At 39.6% G+C, this 22,373-nt stretch overlaps 2 protein-coding genes across 2 annotated transcripts in view; both read right to left on the reverse strand.

Annotated features, from left to right (window-relative positions):
- Positions 1-523: 523 nt before the first annotated feature.
- The window catches only part of LOC134663259 (potential E3 ubiquitin-protein ligase ariadne-2), a 295,209-nt gene continuing 273,359 nt past the window's right edge, over positions 524-22,373 (reverse strand). The window contains exon 9 of the mRNA XM_063519669.1: positions 524-582. The gene's annotated coding sequence lies outside the window, so the exon portion shown is untranslated. The remainder of the gene's footprint in view (positions 583-22,373) is intronic.
- On the reverse strand, positions 6,285-11,781 carry LOC134647453 (uncharacterized). Its single transcript, XM_063501801.1, has one exon. The coding sequence runs from the start codon at positions 11,637-11,639 to the stop codon at positions 6,285-6,287; it is 5,355 nt and encodes a 1,784-aa protein (XP_063357871.1). The 5' UTR covers positions 11,640-11,781.

Genomic DNA, 22,373 nt, shown 5'->3' on the forward strand with positions numbered 1-22,373 from the left:
ATTATTTTAGAAGTTTTATCCGATTCGAGCGGGTTCAATAGGAAAGTAAAGAAGGTTCTATTATTATTACTTTGTTCGACATTTCATGTTATATACTGTTATATCTCTGTTATTACCCTTCACATGCTTATATACGACGACTTTCGGGAAATTTTAATCGTCAAACTTCTATGAAATTCATCATCTTCATCTTCCTCGCGTTGTCCCGGCATTTTGCCAGGGCTCATGGGAGCCTGGGGTCCGCTTGGCAACTAATCCCAGTAATTGGCGTGGGCACTAGTTTTTACGAAAGCGACTGCCATCTGACCTTCCAACCCAGAGGGTAAACTAGGCCCGTATTGGGATTAGTCCGGTTTCCTCACGATGTTTTCCTTCACCGAAAAGCGACTGGTAAATACAAATGATATTTCGTACATAAGTTCCGAAAAACTCATTGGTACGAGCCGGGGTTCGAACCCGCGACCTCCGGATTGCAAGTCGCACGCTATTATGACTAAATTATGCTAAATTATGACTTATAAATAACACTTGCCCTGCGGATGCTATCAAAATCGTTGCAGACTTATCTTGGTCTAACTCTACCTAACTACCTAGGAGATACGGTTCAAAACTTGTCAAAAATCGATGAAAACCGCAGGTAGCCCCTTACGGCTGCACAAACAAACATTTTAAAATAAAGAATTTCCCTAACTAACTCATAATAAATTATAATAAAATTATAATCATTCTATTCCGAGCCTAAAAACAAATATACCTGACATTTGTCTCATAAATGCACGTGAAACGAACATTGTCAGGAAAAGTCACTTAACGAAATTAAAGGAACCTTCCGAGTGTACAAATTCTCCCAAATTGAGACATATCTAATGAAGACTTTCCAGAAATAAAACCAAACCGCCAAACTGTTTACTATTACGTAGTAACCGTAGCGTTTATAAAATGGAGTTACGCGTATACACTCTAAAACAGTATACCTTCTCTATCGTCAGTCTAATAAAAACTGCAATACAGTGCACAATTTTATTTAATACTTCTTCTGGCAGCCTTTCAATTTTCTGTTCGATACTGACTCGCGAGGCAAGTTCCCTGTACTTAAACTGTTTTAAAATAAACTTGAGCCCATTCGTTTCACAATCGTACATTTTTAATCCGTTTCAGATATGTTTTATTCGCATACAGTGATAAAGTGTTCGCTTTGCAACGGGAGGTCGACACTGATTTGAATGAAAAGGACGTGTCGGGAATGTGGCACTCGGGAGCTGCCACCATAGATTACATTTCGAGCATTACGTAATTTAAACCAGATACGCTACTCTAATACATAAACAGAATAATGCATTGTTGTCGTTAATCCACTTTAATGGAAAATAACAACAAATATATGTCTGTTTCCTTTTCAACACTAAAGTACTGGGGTTTTGATGCATGTCACATACCTACTTATTTACATAATAGGGAGTAGATAAACGTGAGACTAACGCGTAGATTAGCCATACATTCCACGACTCTTCTCTTTTCGCACAGACTCTAAGAAACAATGACATATCCAGGGTTGGTCATTATCTAATTCAAATCCGATTATTGATGCGTCGCACTCACAAGTTTGCGTTTGCGTAAGCTGTTGCAAACTGTTGGATCTGCGATACAACAAATAAAACGATCCGATTATAATTGAATACATCTACGAACGAAAATAAATCTCATAGGGTTTTTCGTGATAGCACGGTATTCGTTTTGTACTCGTAACATGTGTAATATTAGATGTTGTAAGGCATTTTTTTTAATGAGGCACGGAAACATTGATTATTATGTCCTTTTGAAGAACGCGAGAGACGCTTGTAATGACCTGATGGTAAACCTGTAAAATGTTCGTGTAAGTGTCTGCTAAATATAATGTAATCTGTGTTTGCACTTCTAAACGCGTAATGAGCGGATTTCATCGCGGTTTTATCAATAAGGTACTTTAAAGTTCCTGTAAACCCTTTATGTACCTATGACATGATACCTCGTTCATGCCCGTACCTATGTGTACATACATGATAACACCCTACTATCAAGTATTAACGTGGTATCTCCTGCCCCTAGTGTTTTGAATGGCCGAGACACTGCACTTTAATGCCGAAATTTAGTAAGGTTTTCTTGTTTAGCGTGAATTGAATATTTTACTATGACTGTATGAGTGTCTGTCCCTTTGAGTGCTTATTATAGTAAATTCAATTAATGGATAGTTCAATATTTAGCAGTTTTTGGTTCAAGAAATGTCACTTTTCACACCGACAGATCAGTATCATATCGGAAACAGATCGAATAACTAAAACTTGAATTGGCCTGTAACCAAGTTTTCACAAGTCATATCGGAAAATTTGTTCTAAATAATATTAAACGATTTCGTAAATTAATGTCTTAGTTCGTGCAGATGTCTTTTTTTTCAAAAGTATATTTACAGTACCAGTACCAGTGAACGCTCAGAAATTCAGCATGTGTCGATACACCATAAAATTTGGAGGTCGTGACTTGCTCTGATCTTGGTAATTTGATGCATTGCGCTACGGCATGCTGTCACGAACAAAAAGGGTATTGAATGGATTTGTAATTTTGCTCTTATTTGTGTCAAGACGTAAAAAGGTAGATTTCAGGTAATGATAAAAAGCGCCTGTGTTAATAAAGTGAGGATTAAAGTATGTTTTTAAGAATAAATTGTATTACGCTTGAGTTGTGTAATTTTGACTGTCTATTTCATTTAGGTAAGTAAGTAGGGAGGTATTCAACTATAGACAAATATTTAGTCATGGTGAAATTATTGGTAAATAATGAAGATTTAGATAGGTATGTTTTAAGATCGTAACTACATTTAAATGTCTGAAGTCTATGCAAAGTGGGTAGCGAGCAAGCAGACGCGATAGAACCGTCAATTTTAAACTCTGATAGGAGCTCGTCTTCCCTTTGAGACTCTTTCGCGCCACACTCTCCTTTTGAATTATTCATATTGTCGGCAAATATCTATGAAATATCGTAGGTGAAAGGGACTCGGCCAAATTAAATTCAGACCGTTATTGATATAGAGAATCGACGTTAAACACCTTCCCCGGTTTATTAAATTTGAATTCCTCGGCTTTAATTTATCTAACTGAGCGTCGGAGCTTTTATTAAGAGATTGGTAATAATTAAACCGGGAAAACAAAGTCCGCTGAACGATAAAGCCTTCGTATTTATTAAGAGAAATATTTATTTAGATGAGAAAAACCTTTGTACCTTTCCTTGTGTTTTCTAAAGGGTTCTACGTCTAGTTTAAAAAAAGCATAGGTATGTTTTCGTCGCAGCAATAATAAAAAGGTAGTATAGATTAGGGAAAGTCCAGGGTCCTACAGAAATCGAGTCATTAACGAGGATTGTGAAAGCGTATATGTTAATGAAAATAAAGGGTACATTTGTGAAGAGTGGACACCCAAACAAACGTGGGAGGGAAGTCATCAATCTTGAGGACCGACACCGGGGGTCCATCCACTTCCGGAACTCTTTCTACGGCCGCCTAAACTTTTGCAACTTTACTGTGACAAATGGTCTGGAAGGTTATTTGAGTACAGACTTGATTACAGCTTTGTTAATTAATAAACCAGCGTTAACAAAAACATAGATTATAAATTACTTATAGCAAAACGTGTTGTATATTAATTATAAGTATATGTGTGTATATTAAGTATGTATAAGGTATCTATATACTCGTACTCATTTACATTTTATAATTTGCTCTTCAGCCCTCCCTATGACTAGTTATTTTCTTTGTATCTAAGTAGATGTTTAATATTCTATTTGTATTAAATATTCTCTTCATGAACAGATCCTTTGTCAAAATATGTAAGGGGATAATTTAGTAGGTATTTGAGGCAGTTATAAGGGGTTATTATATCTTTGAATCCGTTAATAATTCAACAGTTTAATTTCCTTTGCGGCTGATTGAATCCGTGGCGTGGGTGGCAACTGGCAACCTCGGCGTCCAAGAAAATTGAATCCTCACATTCAATGCGGACTTCGACAATTGCCCGGCTTTATCCACCCGCTTCCCGAATATTATTAGGATATTTTCGTGGAAAACTTATTTATCCTACTATTCACTCACAGAATTGGATGTTAGTATACTTTATCAATGGAAATCAACATACTATGAAATATTAGGCTTTCAGAAGAAATTAGAGTAATAGGTTTAGGTATATTGCGTAGGTACTTGTTTAGGGTAGATCTATGATTAATGAGAAATATTAGGTGCATGACCAAGTGTACCACTACCATGTACAGTCGGCCAAAAATGTTTTCTACCACCCTACGGTTGAGGTTCGTTTTTGAACGTCATGAGAAAACAAGGTCGATTTACTTTAAACTCCGTTAAAAAATTCAACCTTAGCGATCGTTAGATCTCGCAGAAACTTTTGTCAAAACTGGTAGACCACTTTCTTGGCCCACTGTACCATAAATTAAAAATGGCATATACATACACTGTAACACTTAAGGTTAAATGTGCGTGTCTTTATAGGTGCTAATCGTTTGTTATTCAGATCCCGCTAAACTTTGATAAAACCAACTTTTCACTACATACTCGTAGTACTTGTAAAAAAAACAACGGGTTGCACTCCGGGAGTGCCGACAGAAGTGAAAATTCAATGACTAGTCCAAAATGTCTGCAGCACTATGTATAATTGACCCATCCTCCTTTCTATTGAAAAACTTTAGTTCCGAAATTGCTGGTCAGTGAGCTTGTTTAAAATTAGAAATTCAATTAATTGTTTAAAATTCGAATAGAAATTGTAAAGTTACCTTGCAGACCTCGCATCTAAATATATTTGGTAATGATATTTTGAGTTTTATTCACCAGTACTAGAGTTCACTTTTATTAGCGATTTCATCAAGATGTAGCTTTATTGAATTATGTCATTGAGTTTTTCTTTATTGATTTAAATGCCATCTAAATGAGTGGCCATCTAAACCTTACGGTCACGTGATCGCCTTACGCTGTCTCGAGTTTATCATTTTTTCCCCACCTCAAAAAGTGCCCAGCGCCGCTAAAGAAGTTTTCACTTCAAAAAGTCGCTTCCCGCTGTCTGTCCCTAATATGTACCTATATGCTTAGATGTTTAAAACTACGCAACGGATTTTGATGCGGTTTTTTTAATTAGATAGAGTGATTCAAGACTTTCAAGAGGAAGGTTTATGTATAATTTGTTAACCCGTGCGAAGCCGGGGCGAGTCGCTAGTTAGTGATAAATAGTCTTTACTTTGAGTATATATTATTATATCAAACTAGTTCAAGCAAAAATAATTATCTAACTCGCACCTTTGGATGACAAGTTGGTGCCAAGCAACAAGGCGAGACATCATTTCACAGCAAGCACAATGGTTCTGGTATTATAATTTGCTAGTGTACTTAGAGCAGTGTTGCCATATGCTTTCAGATGAATAAAGCCAAAAATAGTCGATTGATAATCAAGGGTTGAGAAACCCTTTAGTCACTCAGGATATTTTTATTTAAGTATAAATAGTTCAAGGGTAAAATTAAATGAAAAAAAAACAAACCATTTCGAGTATGAGATAAGTAAATACAATAAGTACATTAAAATATATGTACCTATACCTATAATATTAAATGAATGAAGTTACCAATTTCATAAAATTATAGTACTCGTATGTATATCTACGAGTAGGTACGTATGTAGTATCATTTATCAAACATTGAGGTATGAGACCCCAACACCAAAAAAAAATCGGCAAAGTGCAAGTCGGACTTGCGCCCTAAGGATACCGTAATTTGATTATTTTCCCTTAAGAACGACTCCCGCTTATCCGTTTTCCTCTATTGTTTTTATTATTTTTATTTAGCCTATTTCCATAAATTTCAAAACAAGCTTTACCTTCTTCCTTTGTATGTCACAGATAATTTGCAAAAGTCTTTTTTTTATTTTCTAAGTGTTGGGTATAGGGTCTCGCCGCGGCGAAATGGTGAACACGGTAGAACTTTTAACAGCTTATATTAGCAAAACACACACAAATAGGTACACAAAATAGAAAGCTCGAAATTACAGTTGTGCGTACGTGCGCTCGCGCGGATAGCATGGACCGACTGGTTTGTCATACGGCGCACATACAAAACTAGAATTGCGGCTCGCGGCCACTGTTACAACTACCCTTAAGTTTAGGTTTCTTGATCTACCTAATTATATATTAAACAACATTTAGCAATACAAAATAACAAAATATGAGCACGTCGCTAACATTTCCCCACCCTGAGTGCTGACTCAGCACTCAATACCTACTGGAATACGAGCGACGCGCGAAGCAGAACGTTTCAAAGTTCCAGACTTAGTTTTTACCTCGACCACCCTTATGCGACCGTCTCTGCCAGGGTAGACTTGCTGGATAACGCCTTTTATCCACACGTTCCTCTGCGCAGCCGGATCTACAATGAGAACAAAATCACCTACCTGTAGTGGCTTTTGCTCTTGGGTCCATTTGGTTCTCGGTATGAGGTCCGGCAAAATCTCCTTGACCCACCGTGTCCAGTACATGTCGGCGAGCCTCTGAGACTTACGCCACTGCTTTCGAGAAAAAAGATCGGAGTCATCAAAGTTCCCTACGACAGGTAAGTTTGACGCTCGCCCCATAATCAGAAAATGATTAGGTGTAAGCGTCTCCTCGCTGCCAGGCTCAACGGAGACATGGGTTAGCGGACGCCCATTCACCATATTCTCCACCTCCGTCATCAATGTGGACAGTACCTCGTCTCTAGGGGCGCGCTCCTTCAGGATTACCTTTAACGACGTCTTCACACTCCTAATCAGACGTTCCCACGCCCCACCCCAGTGTGGGCTGGCGGGGGGAATAAAAGTCCACTGTACTCCGCAATTAACACCTTTGTTTTTCAGGTCCTCTACATCCAGTTCCTGCAGTGATCTTTTTAACTCCGTGTCAGCGCCGCGTAAGTTTGTCCCATTGTCAGAGAATAGGTACTTAGGCCACCCACGTCTCGCCGCCATACGCCGCAGAGCCATGATAAGCGAGTCCGAGGTAAGTGAATTAACAAGTTCCAGGTGTATCGCCCGCAGCGTAAGACAAGTGAACAGTACGCCATATCTCAATTCGTGGCGTCTCCCGACTGTCACCTCCATCGGCCCGAACAGATCAAGACCACAGTACGTGAAGGGACGTTGGTGATGCGCAAGACGTGCCTCCGGTAAGTTTCCCATTCTAGGTACCTCAGGTTTTGCCTTCTTGATGCGACAAAACATACAGCCGGCTACTACAGATTTCACTGTCGGACGTAGTCTAAATAACCAGTACTTTTGTTTCAGGTCATTCACGACTCCCTCGTGGTTTCCATGTGCGTACCTTTCGTGATAACTTCTGACTAGCAGTCTAGACACCGCATGCTTGCCGTCCAGTATAATAGGCCTCTTTGTTTCCAGCGCAACATCTGGTGCGGCATCTATGCGTCCACTGCATCGGAGAAGGCCATTTTCATCTAAAAACGGCGACAAATGACGAAGTTTACTGCTGCGGTCCAAAATGTTGCCATTCCTTATGGCGGCGATGTCGTTACCGAATGACTCCTGCTGCGCTTGTTTTAGCAGCAGTTGTTCAGCTCGCGCCATCAGCGCGCAGTCAATGTCCGCAGAACGATGTTTGCACCTGTCAATAAATTTTAAAACAGCTGCCGTCGCCCTCTGCAAGCGCAGCCATGAAGAGAATCGCGTGGCGTCCGGTACAGGTAAGTCATCACTTTCGCTATGAACTATATTAACATACTCTAAAGTAAGTTCATTTATTTCAGGGCTCACCGCATCACTCGGCCATTGCGATTCGTCGGCGTGAAGAAACTCTGGACCATAAAACCACTCGTTCATAAATATGGAGTCATCATAAGCCTCTCTTGTAGCTACATCGGCGATGTTTAACTTCGTAGGTATATAACGCCATTCATTAACGCGCGATAACTCGTCTATTTCGCCCAACCGGTTTGCGATAAATATGTTGTAGCTGCGAGTATCATTCCGGAGCCAATGCAAAACACACGCCGAGTCGCACCAGAAGTACCGTTGCGCTGTAGTTACCTTATGTTCGCGCAGCACGCTGTCGGCCAATCTCGCTGCCAGTAAAGCCCCTTGAAGTTCACATCTGTTTATGGTCAACGGTTTAACAGGTGTGACCTTGCATTTACTAGCAACAAAGGCTACATAAACCTGCCCATTTGTTTCCCATCTCCAATATGCTACAGCACACATAGCCTTTGAAGATGAATCCGAAAACAAATGCAATTGCAAGTTATTATAATTATTTATAATACCTACACTTGCAGCGATCGCGCTCGTAGTCGATTTCGGCCCGGAGCGCGGCGTAGCGGGAGGCGTAGCAGCCGTCGTAGCGCTCGTCGTAGCACCGGTATTGTTTGCAGCGGGGGAACATCGCTCCGTCTCGCTCGCACCTATGGTTGCTTTCTGATACCATCTAGGTATCCGCACGCGACCTATTAATTGTAATAAATCGAGCCACTTTACCCATCTAGTGTAGATATCATCGGGAATTTCTTCATCCCAGCCAGTGGCCGATCGCCACGTATCCTGGAGCATGATTTTACCCTGTATGGTAAAAGGCGCCAAAAATCCAAATACATCAAAAATAGACATGACTACTTTTAACATAATCCTTTTAGTAGGCCTTTGGTGGCCTAAAACAATCTGCTCAGGAATACGTTTTAGCGATACGTCGAACCCCAGTTCGTCCGTAGCCGGGAACCAGATGAGACCGAGCGTCCGCTCGCCCTCGAACTGCTGATCCATTTTAAACTTTACAGCAGCAGTACCGAGAGTTTCATTTGGCACGCTGTCGAGCACAGATGTACTATTGCTCGTCCAATTGCGAATCTCGAACCCACCTTCCGCGTGTATCTTTGATATTGTACCTACCATTTTTATTGCTGTCTCCTCGTCTGGCAAACTTTGAATGTAGTCGTCTGCGTAGTGAGAGTTGCAAATCGCGTCGACAGCAGCCGGCTCGGTGTGCTCGTGGCGCAGAGCATTTTTATTTTTAATAAACTGCGCAACAAACGGCGAGCATTTTGCACCGAATATTAGGGATGTCATTACGTACGTTTTGACGGGTTCCGCAGGGTTGTCCCGCCAAAGAAATCTCAGGGCGTCTTGATCTTGTGGGTGGATCTGGATGCGTAGGAACATATCTTTTATGTCTCCGGATACTGCGATACGATTTTCCCTAAAGCGCAGCATTATTCCCCATAGTGACGTCAGTAGATCCGGGCCCTTGAGCAGATAGTCGTTTAAACACGAACCCGCGGAACTATCTGCTGCATCAAAGACAAGCCTTAGCTTTTTTTTATTAGGGTTGTCCACGCCAAAGTGAGCCAAATGAAATGTCTTTGGCGTGCGCTGAGTGTCCATTAGTTCCCTGGCAAAATTATTAGAAAATAAATGTTGTACTCGCTCGGCATACCTTTTCGCATATTCAGAGTCCCTGGCCATCTTGCGCTCGACTCCTTTTAGCCTTTTTAGCGCATGCGGCAGAGTGTCAGGCATCGAGCAGTCTGGATCCCTCCATGGTAAGCCCACGCGCCACCTTCCATTAATGAGTTGAGCGGTACGCTCAAGGTGTTCGACGGCCCTAACGTCGTCCTTGTTCTGGCGAGGCTTACCTGCCACTCCCACGGAGTCCAGCTCGAACGCGCGCCGTACCTCTTCGTGCAAGTCCTGAAGCGCGCGCTGTTCGCTCCGGTCGCCCGCCGTCATCGGCGGCGCGCCCACCAGCAGCGTGGAGTGAACCGGCCCAGCGCTCGCACCGCGCGTCGCTCCAGACACACGAATTTTACCGTGAATACACCACCCTAATGGAGAAAGTGTTGCGTACGGCGGCTCATATAATTTGCCTGACAATATTCTCAATGGCACAATTAAATGGTAATTATCCTGACCAATTAATATTTCTGGCTTAGTAACAACATTTTTAAGTTCGCTCTGTATTGCATTTAAATACTGATATTTACTACAATCAACTGGCGCTAAATCTTGCTCAGGTAAACATAAGTCATTAACACTTCGTGCCCTAATAGAATGAACGTTATTGTCTTTATCATAAAGCTCTAACTTCACCACCGTGCTATCACATGTTACGTCACTTTGTTTCCACGGACCGCACACGTGCATAGATTCGCGATACCCGGTAAGTCCTGCGCGCTGTGCTAATTTAGCACTTATTACCGTCACTGAAGAACAATCGTCAAGCATAGCACTACTTTCGATAACATTGCCGTTTTTTGCACGAATACGTACGGGAACAGTTTTAAGTACAACTCTGTTGCTACTCGCGGTGACACAGTTCACTACTTCCGGTATAGGTGCATCAGCTGATCGCGGCGCGGGTTCAGGGACCTCGCCGGCGCTCGCCTCCTGACGATTTTTGTTATCGAAGTGCAGAAGTCTGTGATGCATCCCTCCGCAGTCGTCCTTATCGCACACCGGCGCTGGGCATGTTTCTCTCTCATGGCGTGAATCTAAGCATTTAAAACATATTCCATTGCGTTTAACATACTGCCACCGCACCTTACGTAATGCCCGCTTAAACGGTTTACATTCGGACAGATTATGATTTGGCTGAGCGCGGCAAAAATTACACTTGTCTGTCTGATCGGTTTTCTTGCCACTTTGTCGTTCGGTTTGTAATAAAATAGCTTGCGGTCGAACGTTATCGTGTTGTTTAGACTTCTGTTGCTCGGATCGATGACCTTGCAGGTGTATATTGGCAGTAGTAGCTATCTTCATAGCTTCCGTATTTAGAAAATCGGACATAATGCTTAAGCGTGATTTTGTTCCAGCTTTGATTAACGGGTAACTAAAATCGGACCACTTAGACACGAGCACTGTGGGAAGTTTAGATATCAGTAGTGGCACAATACTTAGTCCCTGGACGTACTCTTCGCGTCCCACCACTTTCACGGCTTCGACGAAGTTTTGTACCTTTATGGAAAAGTTAATAATATCTTTTTGGTACTCTGAAGACATAGGCGGCAGCTTTCTAATATCCTGCACTAGTCTGCTAATTATGTATTCCGGATCACCGTGACGTAGCTCCAGTGTAGCCATTATGCGTTCAGGTGAAGCAGCACTCATGAGCAGAGCTGATGCGGTTTCCTTGGCAGCTCCGCGTAGACACTTTCGCAGCCTCCAGAGGTTTTCTTTTGGACTAAAGTTGCACACGTCTGTCGACTCTTCGTACGCCTTCTTAAAATGCAGCCACTCGAGTGGATCTCCAGAATATTCAGGTAAATCCCGCGGCGTACAAATACGGCTCAGTAAGTTGGCGTTTGGTTTATTGTGGACGGAGGCAACCGTCAGGTTCTTCACGGCAGCGGCCAGTAGCTGGATTGTCCCATCAGAGCCGGCGACGGGTGCCGCCGACTGGTGCAGGTCGCCCGTTTCTAGACCATCTACGGGGGCGGGCTGCGACTTCTCCAGCTCTTTTTCGCTGTGTTCCATCCACTGTTCCACATCAGGACGTGTACCATCCTCGCTAGCTTGTGAACTGTATATATTACCATCTTCTAAATCGGCTAGGTCGGCCTCTAGCTCCTTATCTATTAGTTGCATCCTAATTTCAGCCTTTTTTCTTTCAGCCTCTAATTGTAACCTCTTTCTTTGTGCCAGCACAGACGACGACACTGATCGTTTTGATTTAGATTTGCATGAAACGGGTAATGGCGGCGGCGCGGATAACGGTTTCGACACACTGCACAATGGCGGCAGCACTTTGACCGGCGCGACAAATACCTTAGGTTCCGATTTCACACTACTCATTTTAGGCGTTTGAAAATGGCTTGGTCCTGGCTGTTGTTCAGGCTGTTCTTCCAACTTGGATGCGCTATCCTCCATCTGTAGCTGCTCGCGTTCTTTTCGTGCGGTACGACGAGTTTTCACCATAACGGTACGCGGCGGCGTGTGGAACATGCGTATAGATTCGGCTCGAAGACCACTTGTTGGGTATAGGGTCTCGCCGCGGCGAAATGGTGAACACGGTAGAACTTTTAACAGCTTATATTAGCAAAACACACACAAATAGGTACACAAAATAGAAAGCTCGAAATTACAGTTGTGCGTACGTGCGCTCGCGCGGATAGCATGGACCGACTGGTTTGTCATACGGCGCACATACAAAACTAGAATTGCGGCTCGCGGCCACTGTTACAACTACCCTTAAGTTTAGGTTTCTTGATCTACCTAATTATATATTAAACAACATTTAGCAATACAAAATAACAAAATATGAGCACGTCGCTAACACTAAGTTACCCCCCAAAAATGGCCGCTGCGTTTAAACTTCATTTACTTCACTTATTTACGTTAGTTGTCCGTCTTTGAGTGACCGACTCACAGTAGGTACGTTTTTATAACAAATTTTAACTCAATTGGTCTAGTAGTATCAAAGCTAATTGGCTTTTATTTTTCACATGCTATTTTTGTATGCCAATCGATTCCATTCCTATCCAGTATCAATAGTTTCCTAGGGGTCAACTTACGAAAATGTACTAAAAAGTCACAAATTAATAAAAACTTTCTCCTTACATTTACTATGGAGAAAATGTGAAATTTTATTCACAATTTTCTACCTCGCCCATCAGTCCTACAGCAATGTCTTCATACAGTATTATGGTTCTTAAATGTAACAGGACTGATTGGCCAGATAGAAAACGGAATTAAATTTCACGTTTTCTCCATAGTAAATGTATGGAAAAAGTTTTCTTTAATTTGTGGTTTCTTAGTACATTACCGTAAGTTGACCCCTAGGAAACTATTGATACTGGATAGAAATGGAATCGATTGGCATACAAAAATAGCACGTGAAAAATAAAAGTTTTCATTTTCATACAAATTGTATGGGAAAAGTTTTCCTCGATTTGTGGCTTTTCTAGCCGGAAATTTTGTTTTGCTTCCATACAAGCTTTTGATTCTCAATAGAAATGGGATCGATTGACATCAAAAAAAAAGTTTGTCAAAAATGACGTTTTTCGCGCATCCTGTATGTTTTTTCCAAAATCTGTAAAAGCCAATCTTCATTAATTTGAAATCGAGGGAAGGTCTTCTAAGACCGTTTTCTTGTAGCAGCACGGGATCTGGTAGCCGCCCTCACTGACCCAAAAAGAAAATCCACCCTGTATGTAGAAACTTTTTCATTCAGATAAAAACTGTGTAAAAACTAGGTTAGCACAACACAACATTTTCATTGTATTTAAATTGATTAGTTCTGGAAACGTCGTCGTGCTTATATTTATACAGATTAATTTGTTATCTAGTATATAGGATATGGGTAGCTTAAGATTTGTATAAATTCAGATAAATTTTTATACATGGCAACATAAAATGAAACTATGGCGGACTAGCAAGTTAGTAATCAGCACAACTCTCGCAGACTTGCCGTCGGTTGAGTAGAATGTTTGCTTTAGTTTAATTGTCCTGTCAGTGTCGGCGTGAAATGGTGCGAGGTGTCTTTTTATGTTGCTACTTTGGAATCCAATCCACATGCTTAAGGGTCGAGAGGATTTGACATTTTAGTGTTAAGATGGTCCAGCGGGTGTATACCCATCAGTTTTTAACACCGCGTGGTTGAACGTTTAGAGAGAGAACATTACCTGGGATTCTATAACAGTCTTGTCAAGACTTTTCTCAAGTCGCCTAAACTACCTACTGTATACATTATGATATATGATGCGTTTTACATGCGTTGTATATGGGGTCGCGGTAATGAAATAAGACGCATACATATAAAATTTATTGAGAACGGCCGCACTACACTAATCATTAACCACTAATATAGATTAACGAAAGCCTTTTGTGTCGGTACGTTGAGGTATCAGTTACCCAATTATAGCCAGGAATAATTAGCCGCGACCCTTTGTGTTATACGATACGCCATATAGAAACATCAAATTTGCAACATTTTCGAGGACACGAACATAGCTGAGTTTGTCGTTATAGTCAGAGCAATAAGGCCTCTCTGCATTTATATGGCGCGATTCACGGCGCGAATCTTTCGTGAGCAAGTGAAGTCCCGAACCGAACATGTTCATGCTTCATTGCTTTTTTAAGTTTTATTTTCCTCGACGAAGAAGGCTGAAACTCTACTAATACTATGGTTTGATACCTAAATACATACGTACCTTCTTTTATAGGCGTTTTTTTGCTGCTATTGCTGGCATTAATGCTACAATTTTCCAGCTTGTAGATGCAAACCGAAATATTTCGTGGCTATTGTTAGCGGAGCGTTTAAGCTTGAAGCACACAGGGCATGTTTAAACAGAAGTCTTCGATATCGCTGCTCAGCATGCGCAAACACCCCTACCACGGAACAAATACACTCTGTATGTATTAGGCTTTATGTGTGTCGCACGTTATTTCGTTCGTGTAGCGCATCGTCAACAAATGAATGAAATGCAAATGCGATTTATGTGCGATACAATGAGCGGCGCATCTTCTATTTACAGTAAGAGTTTGTGTGTGTGGAGTTATAACGCATGTGTGTGAGGGAACACAATTTGCGTGATGCACCCGTCATTGTGCCTGGGGACAGTACAATTTACCCGCTCTATTATTATAAGGGCGGTACCTATGGGTATACGAAAAACCCAGAACAAATGTTATCCTAGAATACATATATAGCCACTATCTGCCCATAACGCATAATAATAATACAGTTTTTTTTATTGAATTGGACGTTCATTAGAGCCATTAAAGAAAGAGATGCAACACGAATACTTGGGCATATACCTACTTGCAACCACAGATTTTACTTTATAATGATGCTTACGTTTACATTCTAGTGGATCTGTGCTTACTACATAGGGTTATTTCTTCGGTAAGTTATGAGAATTATCGCAGCTTCCCCGGTTCGCTCTCGTAAATACCTGAATGGCGAACATGTACTTCTTATATCTAATCAACCAATGGTGGTACAAGTTTACGTAACGGACGTTGACAAGTACACCTCTCGCATCGAATGATGGTGCCAAGAGTTAGCCCAAGATAAGTCTGCAGCGATTTTTATTTCTATGAAATTATGAGTTATGGCATATGAATAATAGTTGCACAGTCTGTTTAGTTCAACACAATTACTGTTTAAATATTTATTTAACAATATGGATATCTAACATTACCTATGCCGAGGGAAACTATTTGAGTGGCGAGTTACTATAGACTTAAAGACTAGTTACCAATCAATCCAGTACGATATGTCATTGACTTGCCGAAATAAGCCAATCAAATAAGATCTAAAAAAAACCATTTTCAAGAATTAATTCTCAAGAAGCTAGATATCGTTTTAATACCTTCTATTGGTTCTAAATACGTGAAATCCGAGTTTATGAAATCCCAGGAGGTGTGAAATTAATTCTTCGAATAAACCCAATTTGATTGGCCTAAAAGAGATTACTGGAACAAAACCGAGTTCTGACGACAGTACAATAAAAATAATGACTATGTTATTTGCTTATTATTTGGTTGCATTTGATTTGCATTCGAATAGGTACTTACTCCTCTATTGTTACAATGACAAAGGACGAGTTAAAAAACAAAGCTTCTCATTTAAATTTCCATCAATGCAACATAACTGGAAGTATTGCGAGGCAACAAAGGCTTGAGCGCTTAAATTGTCGGCGGGCGGCGCGGGCCGGGTGACAAACTCACTGATCGTCACCCACGCACACTGCCCTACACGCCAACCATTGGCTTACACAGCGTACGGATTATGTTGGCTACTCTGTGGGTGAGAATCAGTATATAAAGGCGGGATTCCGCCACTGTGCGGAATGACGCCTTCACAGGCCCGAAGCACACGCCAGCTTACGCTGCCGGTCACCTTCTCTGCGGCCCCAAAACCTGGCCCCGCTCAAACGGTATCACCAGGCTAGGGGTCGTGGGGTTGGCTAACGGCCGGTAGCGATAAAGCTGGCCCACAACGGATTTCACAGTCGTCCACAAATGACGACGGAAGATCGCCCCACAAGGATGGGGCGCGACTGGAAACAGTATCCGAAGCAGAAATGCGACAGAGACCTCACACACCCTACCAAAAGGATGTCGAAGAACATCCATCATCACTGTGCGGAACAACCATTTTTATACTCAATATGCTGTGCGGCCGGACTCTGATGGAATCCCGCCTTAATATTTACTTACAGTACCGTCATTTTAAAGTTTTTATTTAGCAGTATAGAAACTGTGCACGTATTTAGCAAAATTAGTTTGCAAAGTAATTAAACCTAACTTTTACACAAGTTTTGGATAGGAATAAGTCGAAACATTTTATTATTTTTCATGAAAACTGACTTAGCCTGACGGTACCTTAGATTTTATTTTATGCAATTAAAATACTTCGTATTATGTTTTTTAATTCTCTCTACCACCAATGTTTCAACCCAGCAGCACCGTGAGAATACACTAAGCCCTTCCACACCGCGTACAATCGTACATCTCTGCGGATTGCGAAATTGCAAACAGAACTCGTATTCCTTCCCGTCACACCTGTCGTCCTTAAAACTTTATTGCGTAGCGTCTTCATTAGCTCCGAGTCTCTTTGAAACCGGTGAGCTTTTGCGTAAAGTAAATCTATATGTAGTTGTATTGATGTACGAAGATATATTTTGAGAGGGTATTGTTGATAGCTGCATATTTAAGATCTGGTTTTACCTTTGTTTCTAAGGAAAAAATCAACGTGAATGAAATGTTTTCAAATACCTCATACTCGTACATTTTGGCTGTTGCAGAGCTTACGAGTATATGTACCTATATGTACCTAAAATACCTAAATGTGTGTTGCTTCATTTCTTATGCCATAAATAGTTTGTTTTAATGAATATTGTACCTATTAGTCATATAATATTTACATGGTAACTTTGAATAACAAAATTATTACTTCAAACATATTAAACCACTTTTTCAAACATATGTAATGTATACACGCACGTCAAGACTGTTTCACGGAAATATATTGATGGGTTTAGTGTAGAAGCAAAACCCAAGCAACCTAACATTGCGATAATATTTAGTTCACGAAAATAGTCCAGTATCTCATAAACCTCATTAATTAATATTGATATTTTAAGTATTTTCGTTTTCTTATTGATGTTTTTACCAACCGATTTTTGTTAAAAGTTCACCTGATGGCAAGGCTGTCTTGTTACATGGAAATAACAGTTCACCGACTACATTTTTAGATTAATAATCACAAATAAAACAATATCAGCACATGAGACCTAAACATTTTCTGTAAGGACTCATGGGAAATCATAAAAGGAAATCTCGTTTATGGATACAACAAATGCATTGCGTATTTCTTAAGTTTTATCAAGGTTTCTATAAGTAGCTGAGTTTACTATATTTATTTTGTCTTGTGATATATTTCACGAAAAGAGGAAATAGTTACCTTGTAGGTGTGGGTAAATCATAGATACCTAATAGGTACTGATCGTGATCATGGATCGCTAAAAAGAAACTTATGATTTTAACAGTTTGCTCATTATACTTCGGATATCTATGGTTTAGCCTACTACATGTCGAGCTATTCTGAGACTAATATGAAATAATTATCCAACCACTTACAAGCTGGAACCTCCAATATCCACTGACGTCGACGCTAGGAGTAAACCTCAAATATGAAACTAGTCACCACATTTCTAACTTAAGTTAGGATTCGGTCGTAAATTTTATGATCATGGCGTTTAAAATGTCATAAAATTGAATGTCTAAATACTGTGTAAATAAAAATAAAATTTTGTATGTCGTACTTAGTAGGACCTAAGTTATAATATAAGGCATTATGTAAATATCGAAAGAAATATTTTATTTTATTTTTAGATTGAAACCAAGCCTGTCAATTTTTTTGTCATACTAAACTATTTTTTAACGTCCAGAAAAAAAAGTTTGATGGTAAATTATTGATAATTAAAATGTTAGTTTAATCTGTGCAATTAATTTTGGTGCCATTAGGCATAGCAAACACGTCACATTTCTAACACCGGAGTGCGACTTGACGGTGTTCGGTGCCTGGGGGCCTACCGCGAAAACAGAAATTCGCAAATTGCGGGGATCTTTCTCTTTTACTCTCATTAAGACGTAATTAGAGTGACAGAGAAAAATGCCCGCAATTGACGAACTTCGATTTTCGCGGTTATCGCCCTGAAACCTAAAGATACATCATCCGTTCCATTGGTCGTCGCCCTCGCCTCCTCTAAATGAGATATAAATTAGGTTTCCAAACTTAAATAATGGGTTAACAGTTTAATTTAATGCAGTTAGAAGGAATTTAGGCCTGACTACCATAAAATATCAATTCAATTCAATATCTTTAATGTCAAAAACACATGTCAAAATATACAATACAAATTAAAAATTAAATTAAAAAATACATGACTTACCTATACTAAATTAAAAAAATATATATCTCACTGTTATGCCATTTATGAACATTTATTAATCCAGAAAAAGCTTGAGTCATGTTTAAACATGGACTCTGAAATAGTAACCTATATATACCTACTCATAACAATGGTTTTAGTCTTACGGGGACCATTATGGTATACCAAATATCCATGTAAATATGTCTGGTACTGCGTTTAACGTTTATCCAAGACAGGTATTCTCTGATCCGCTTACCGCGTCCCGTCATGAGCTTAGTTAATGGAATACCTACTGGAAAATCTTGCGTCTGAGTAATATGAGCTGACTGGGCCCCTATTCTCGAACGTGCATTGAACCCATGAACATGAAACCAAAAACGTAGGTAATCACTGTATTCGCTTGCTCGCACTTAGAAGACTGGCACATGTGTGTGAGTGCAACACCGTCATATTGAATAGAAATAACAAAATTTCGTTTTAAATAAGACCTTTTGATAAACGAGCTACGGTTGACCGGTGTTGAGGGTATTATTAACAGTTAATATCCATTTACTCAATAATTCTGAGTTATATTCTAAGTATTTGGATCATATTAATTAAGTGTTTGTATTATATGGTGCAATTATAAGGATTTGTAATTATCATCTAATTAACATTGAAAAAAAAAAACAGTTTATATGTATTTATTCTCGAAAAAAAAAACACTCATACCACTTCAGTGGCAGACAATTAAACAGCCCGCCCGATGCTAAGCAGTTACTATGCCCGCGGACACCAATCTATACAATCCTGAGTGTCCGAGTTGTCAAATGTACCTACATTGTCCATCCTTGATTTTATTCACTTCTCGAATATACCTCGGTAGGAAGCTTACGTAAGACAGTGCCATAGTACTTACCTACTTCTCTTTCTGTCGAGTATGATAATGTTGTAAATAATTGGCCTATTTTCGAAACGAGACGTGACTGCACTGCCGGTAGAAATAATTCTACTTACCTCTTTTCTACTTGTAGTAAGCTTAAAGTTATCCCAGTTGATTTTATACTGTCTGAGATTTTATTTTTAAGTATTGTTGCAAATTTTTAATGGAAATGTAGTTTAAATAAACATCAAAGGGCATTGTTCTCCATCAAAGTCACAGTTAGCGTATTTCCGTTTCCGGGGAAGATGCAGTTACATAGTTTCCGGCCGCTCCATAGTGCCTTGTCTCGAATTAATGCGCCCCGTATAAAATGTCCCACCAACCACACTAAATAGCCAAAGTTTCCTTGTTTGCGCGGAGTCAAATCGGTTCTGAACCCACTGTGCGGAAATTTGTACGTAATTTTAGGAACATAAACAAACATTGAGTGTTCTCCAACGTGCTCGGAAACATTTGCATCTTCTTTGGAAACATGCGAAGTGTCTGATTATCGTCTTTTCAAATTCAAAAAGTTAAGTATTTTTCTAACAAAAGTACCTAAATGAAAATTCGTACTTTTAAACCTACTTGTCAAAATAGGTTTAAAATTACTACGAGTATGCGAAATGACTAAGAAAACTTACCGTGATTCAGAAAGACATATTGAATTAGATTTTAGGGTACTTTCCGGAAAAGTGCCGTCCTTCCTGTGGACGATACTCTTTGTTTATTTGTCATATATTATCGGTCCTACTTTTATCCACTTCCCTTGCTTCTGACATTATTTATTTGTGTAAGAGTTTTAATATACGGTTGACCCTGCACACTTCATGATCAAACGCAAACATTCCTTATTCACGTATTTGATGTTGCTGCTGCGTAAACCTTGCATACATACTCGGTCAGATCACTCGTGTCACAAGGTTGGATTATGGAAATATACGCTTAATGGCCTACGTATGAGGTTTGATATGGCTTAACGTGTTTGTTTATGTGTTTCCTATGCAAATACATCGGTAAGTTACAAAGCACCTTCAGCCCCTAATAGCGACGGGGAAGAGAAGTGCTTGCCATCTAGCAAGATTCATGTAACTACACGTATAGAGTCAGTCAAAATACTAAGTAGGTATACTGATTATCAGAGTATCAGTTATATGGTTGCAGGTATAATTGCATTAATACAGGTTAGCAAAATTATATTCTGAAAGTATTTAGCAGGTAAATAGTTACTGCATAGATTCGATCGCTTCTGCGTCAATTTATCTCTAATCTGCAAATCGGAAGATATTGTCTAGAAAGCAAGAAATTTGTATCCATTTCCTTTGCTAACAAACACTTAATGAAATGCGGGATCACGCTCATGGAGAGCAATTTGCTACTCAATGGCAGGATATCGGTGCTATTCCGGCAAATAGGTCGGAGTGAGCACGCGTGGCCAAGGCGCGACTGCCTGGCGGCCAACTTCCTATTGCGTATTCCCCAAATAGGATCGCTTCGGTTATGATTGTGATACTGTAAGTTCTGAGATTTGCAAGAAAATGGCATTTCTTACCCGGTACTTACTTAATATTGTTTTATACAGGATGTTTTTTTAACCTTTAGTGCGACATGAATAGGTAGATCAAACTATGGAGGTTCTTTTAGATACTATTAGACCAAACTGTACAAAGAAAAAAAATTGGTCGTTCAATAATCTAGCGCTGATCACATGTCGATTTTTTTCTATGGGGCATTAAAAGTATTTTTCGCGATATCGAGGTTAGATTCAGCGATGTGTTTTTAGTAGGTATGACCTACACATCCGCGCAATGTGGCTAACAAGGGTTCAAAAAAACACTATGTACCGGGTGCCCTCTAAATAATAGACAAGCTTCCAATTACCGAAATTTCATTGGTTATTTAAAAATTGAATTGGATGATTCATTGGCTTAGTTACAATTTCGTGGTTTTCGAAAAATCTAACTTTTTAACAGATGGTACCTTATTTCATTTCAATTAAAGTTGGTCAATAAATATTTAATTATCTAAATAAAATAAAAAATAGGTTCGAAGCGTTGGGAACTGAGCGGTAAACCTCCCTAACCAAACCAGTGTTGATGGTTTGACCGGAACCATTTGAAGCCCAGTTTCATTATGGCCTACAGCTTGTTTATTACATTAAATTTCATAATCATAATTAAATTAATGATGAGCATTATGTATGACTAGCACACTGTCTTTTTTAGTTTTTAAATGTTTAATATGTTAAGCAATACTTAGATACTACCTACTTAAGTTATTTTAATCAATGAATAACTGTTATTGGCCATCTGTTATGTAAGCATTCATATGTAAAACTCATATTTACGGCTGTTGTTGTCCTAAATATCAATAAATAAAAATAAAAATAAATATTTGCATGCTTATAAGTACTTCTTAGGAACCAGCATTCATATGTAAAACTCTTATTTACGGCTGTTGTTGTCCTAAATATAAATAAATAAAAAATAAAAAATTGTGCATACGATAATGCATGCTTATAAGTACTTCTTAGGAACCATAACAAACTCGCGCAGTTATTACAGTAGCGTAGTGTAATTTCGTTGTAACATTTTATGCCTCACTTATATTCGTGAAAATCTTAGTAATATGCAGTCGGAGAGGGCGATAAGTGTTTCACATTTGGCGCGCACACGGTACCGTGTTCCTGTTGTAGATTTTAAATCCGAATTTCCAGCTGCAACGCTGATGGAAACGTCACCTTCAAGCTCGGAACTGGGAGCATGTTGCGAGTCAAAAGTTCCGTGCATCTTGTAAAACTCTTGGCTATCTGTATCTCGGCGAAGTTTTAATTAGAATTTATTAAGGCCCGAGTTTAGCTAGGAAACTCATTTTAAGTATTTTGCGCTGTATAGTAAAGTCACTAGGCATTGAACAACAGAATATTGTGTTTATAAAAACACAAAAACAAATTAAAAAATGCACGTGCCTTAATAAAAACACACTATAGGGTACCTAGTACCTAGTGAAGCTAATATTATACGAATTTCTACCTAC

Source organism: Cydia amplana, chromosome 4, assembly GCF_948474715.1.
Source record: "Cydia amplana chromosome 4, ilCydAmpl1.1, whole genome shotgun sequence".
Lineage (NCBI taxonomy): Eukaryota > Metazoa > Arthropoda > Insecta > Lepidoptera > Tortricidae > Cydia > Cydia amplana.

What these genes read in the sequence shown, in the direction of transcription:
- LOC134647453 (XM_063501801.1), bottom strand. Translation starts at nt 11,639, where the DNA reads ATGCAACTAATAGATAAGGAGCTAGAGGCCGACCTAGCCGATTTAGAA.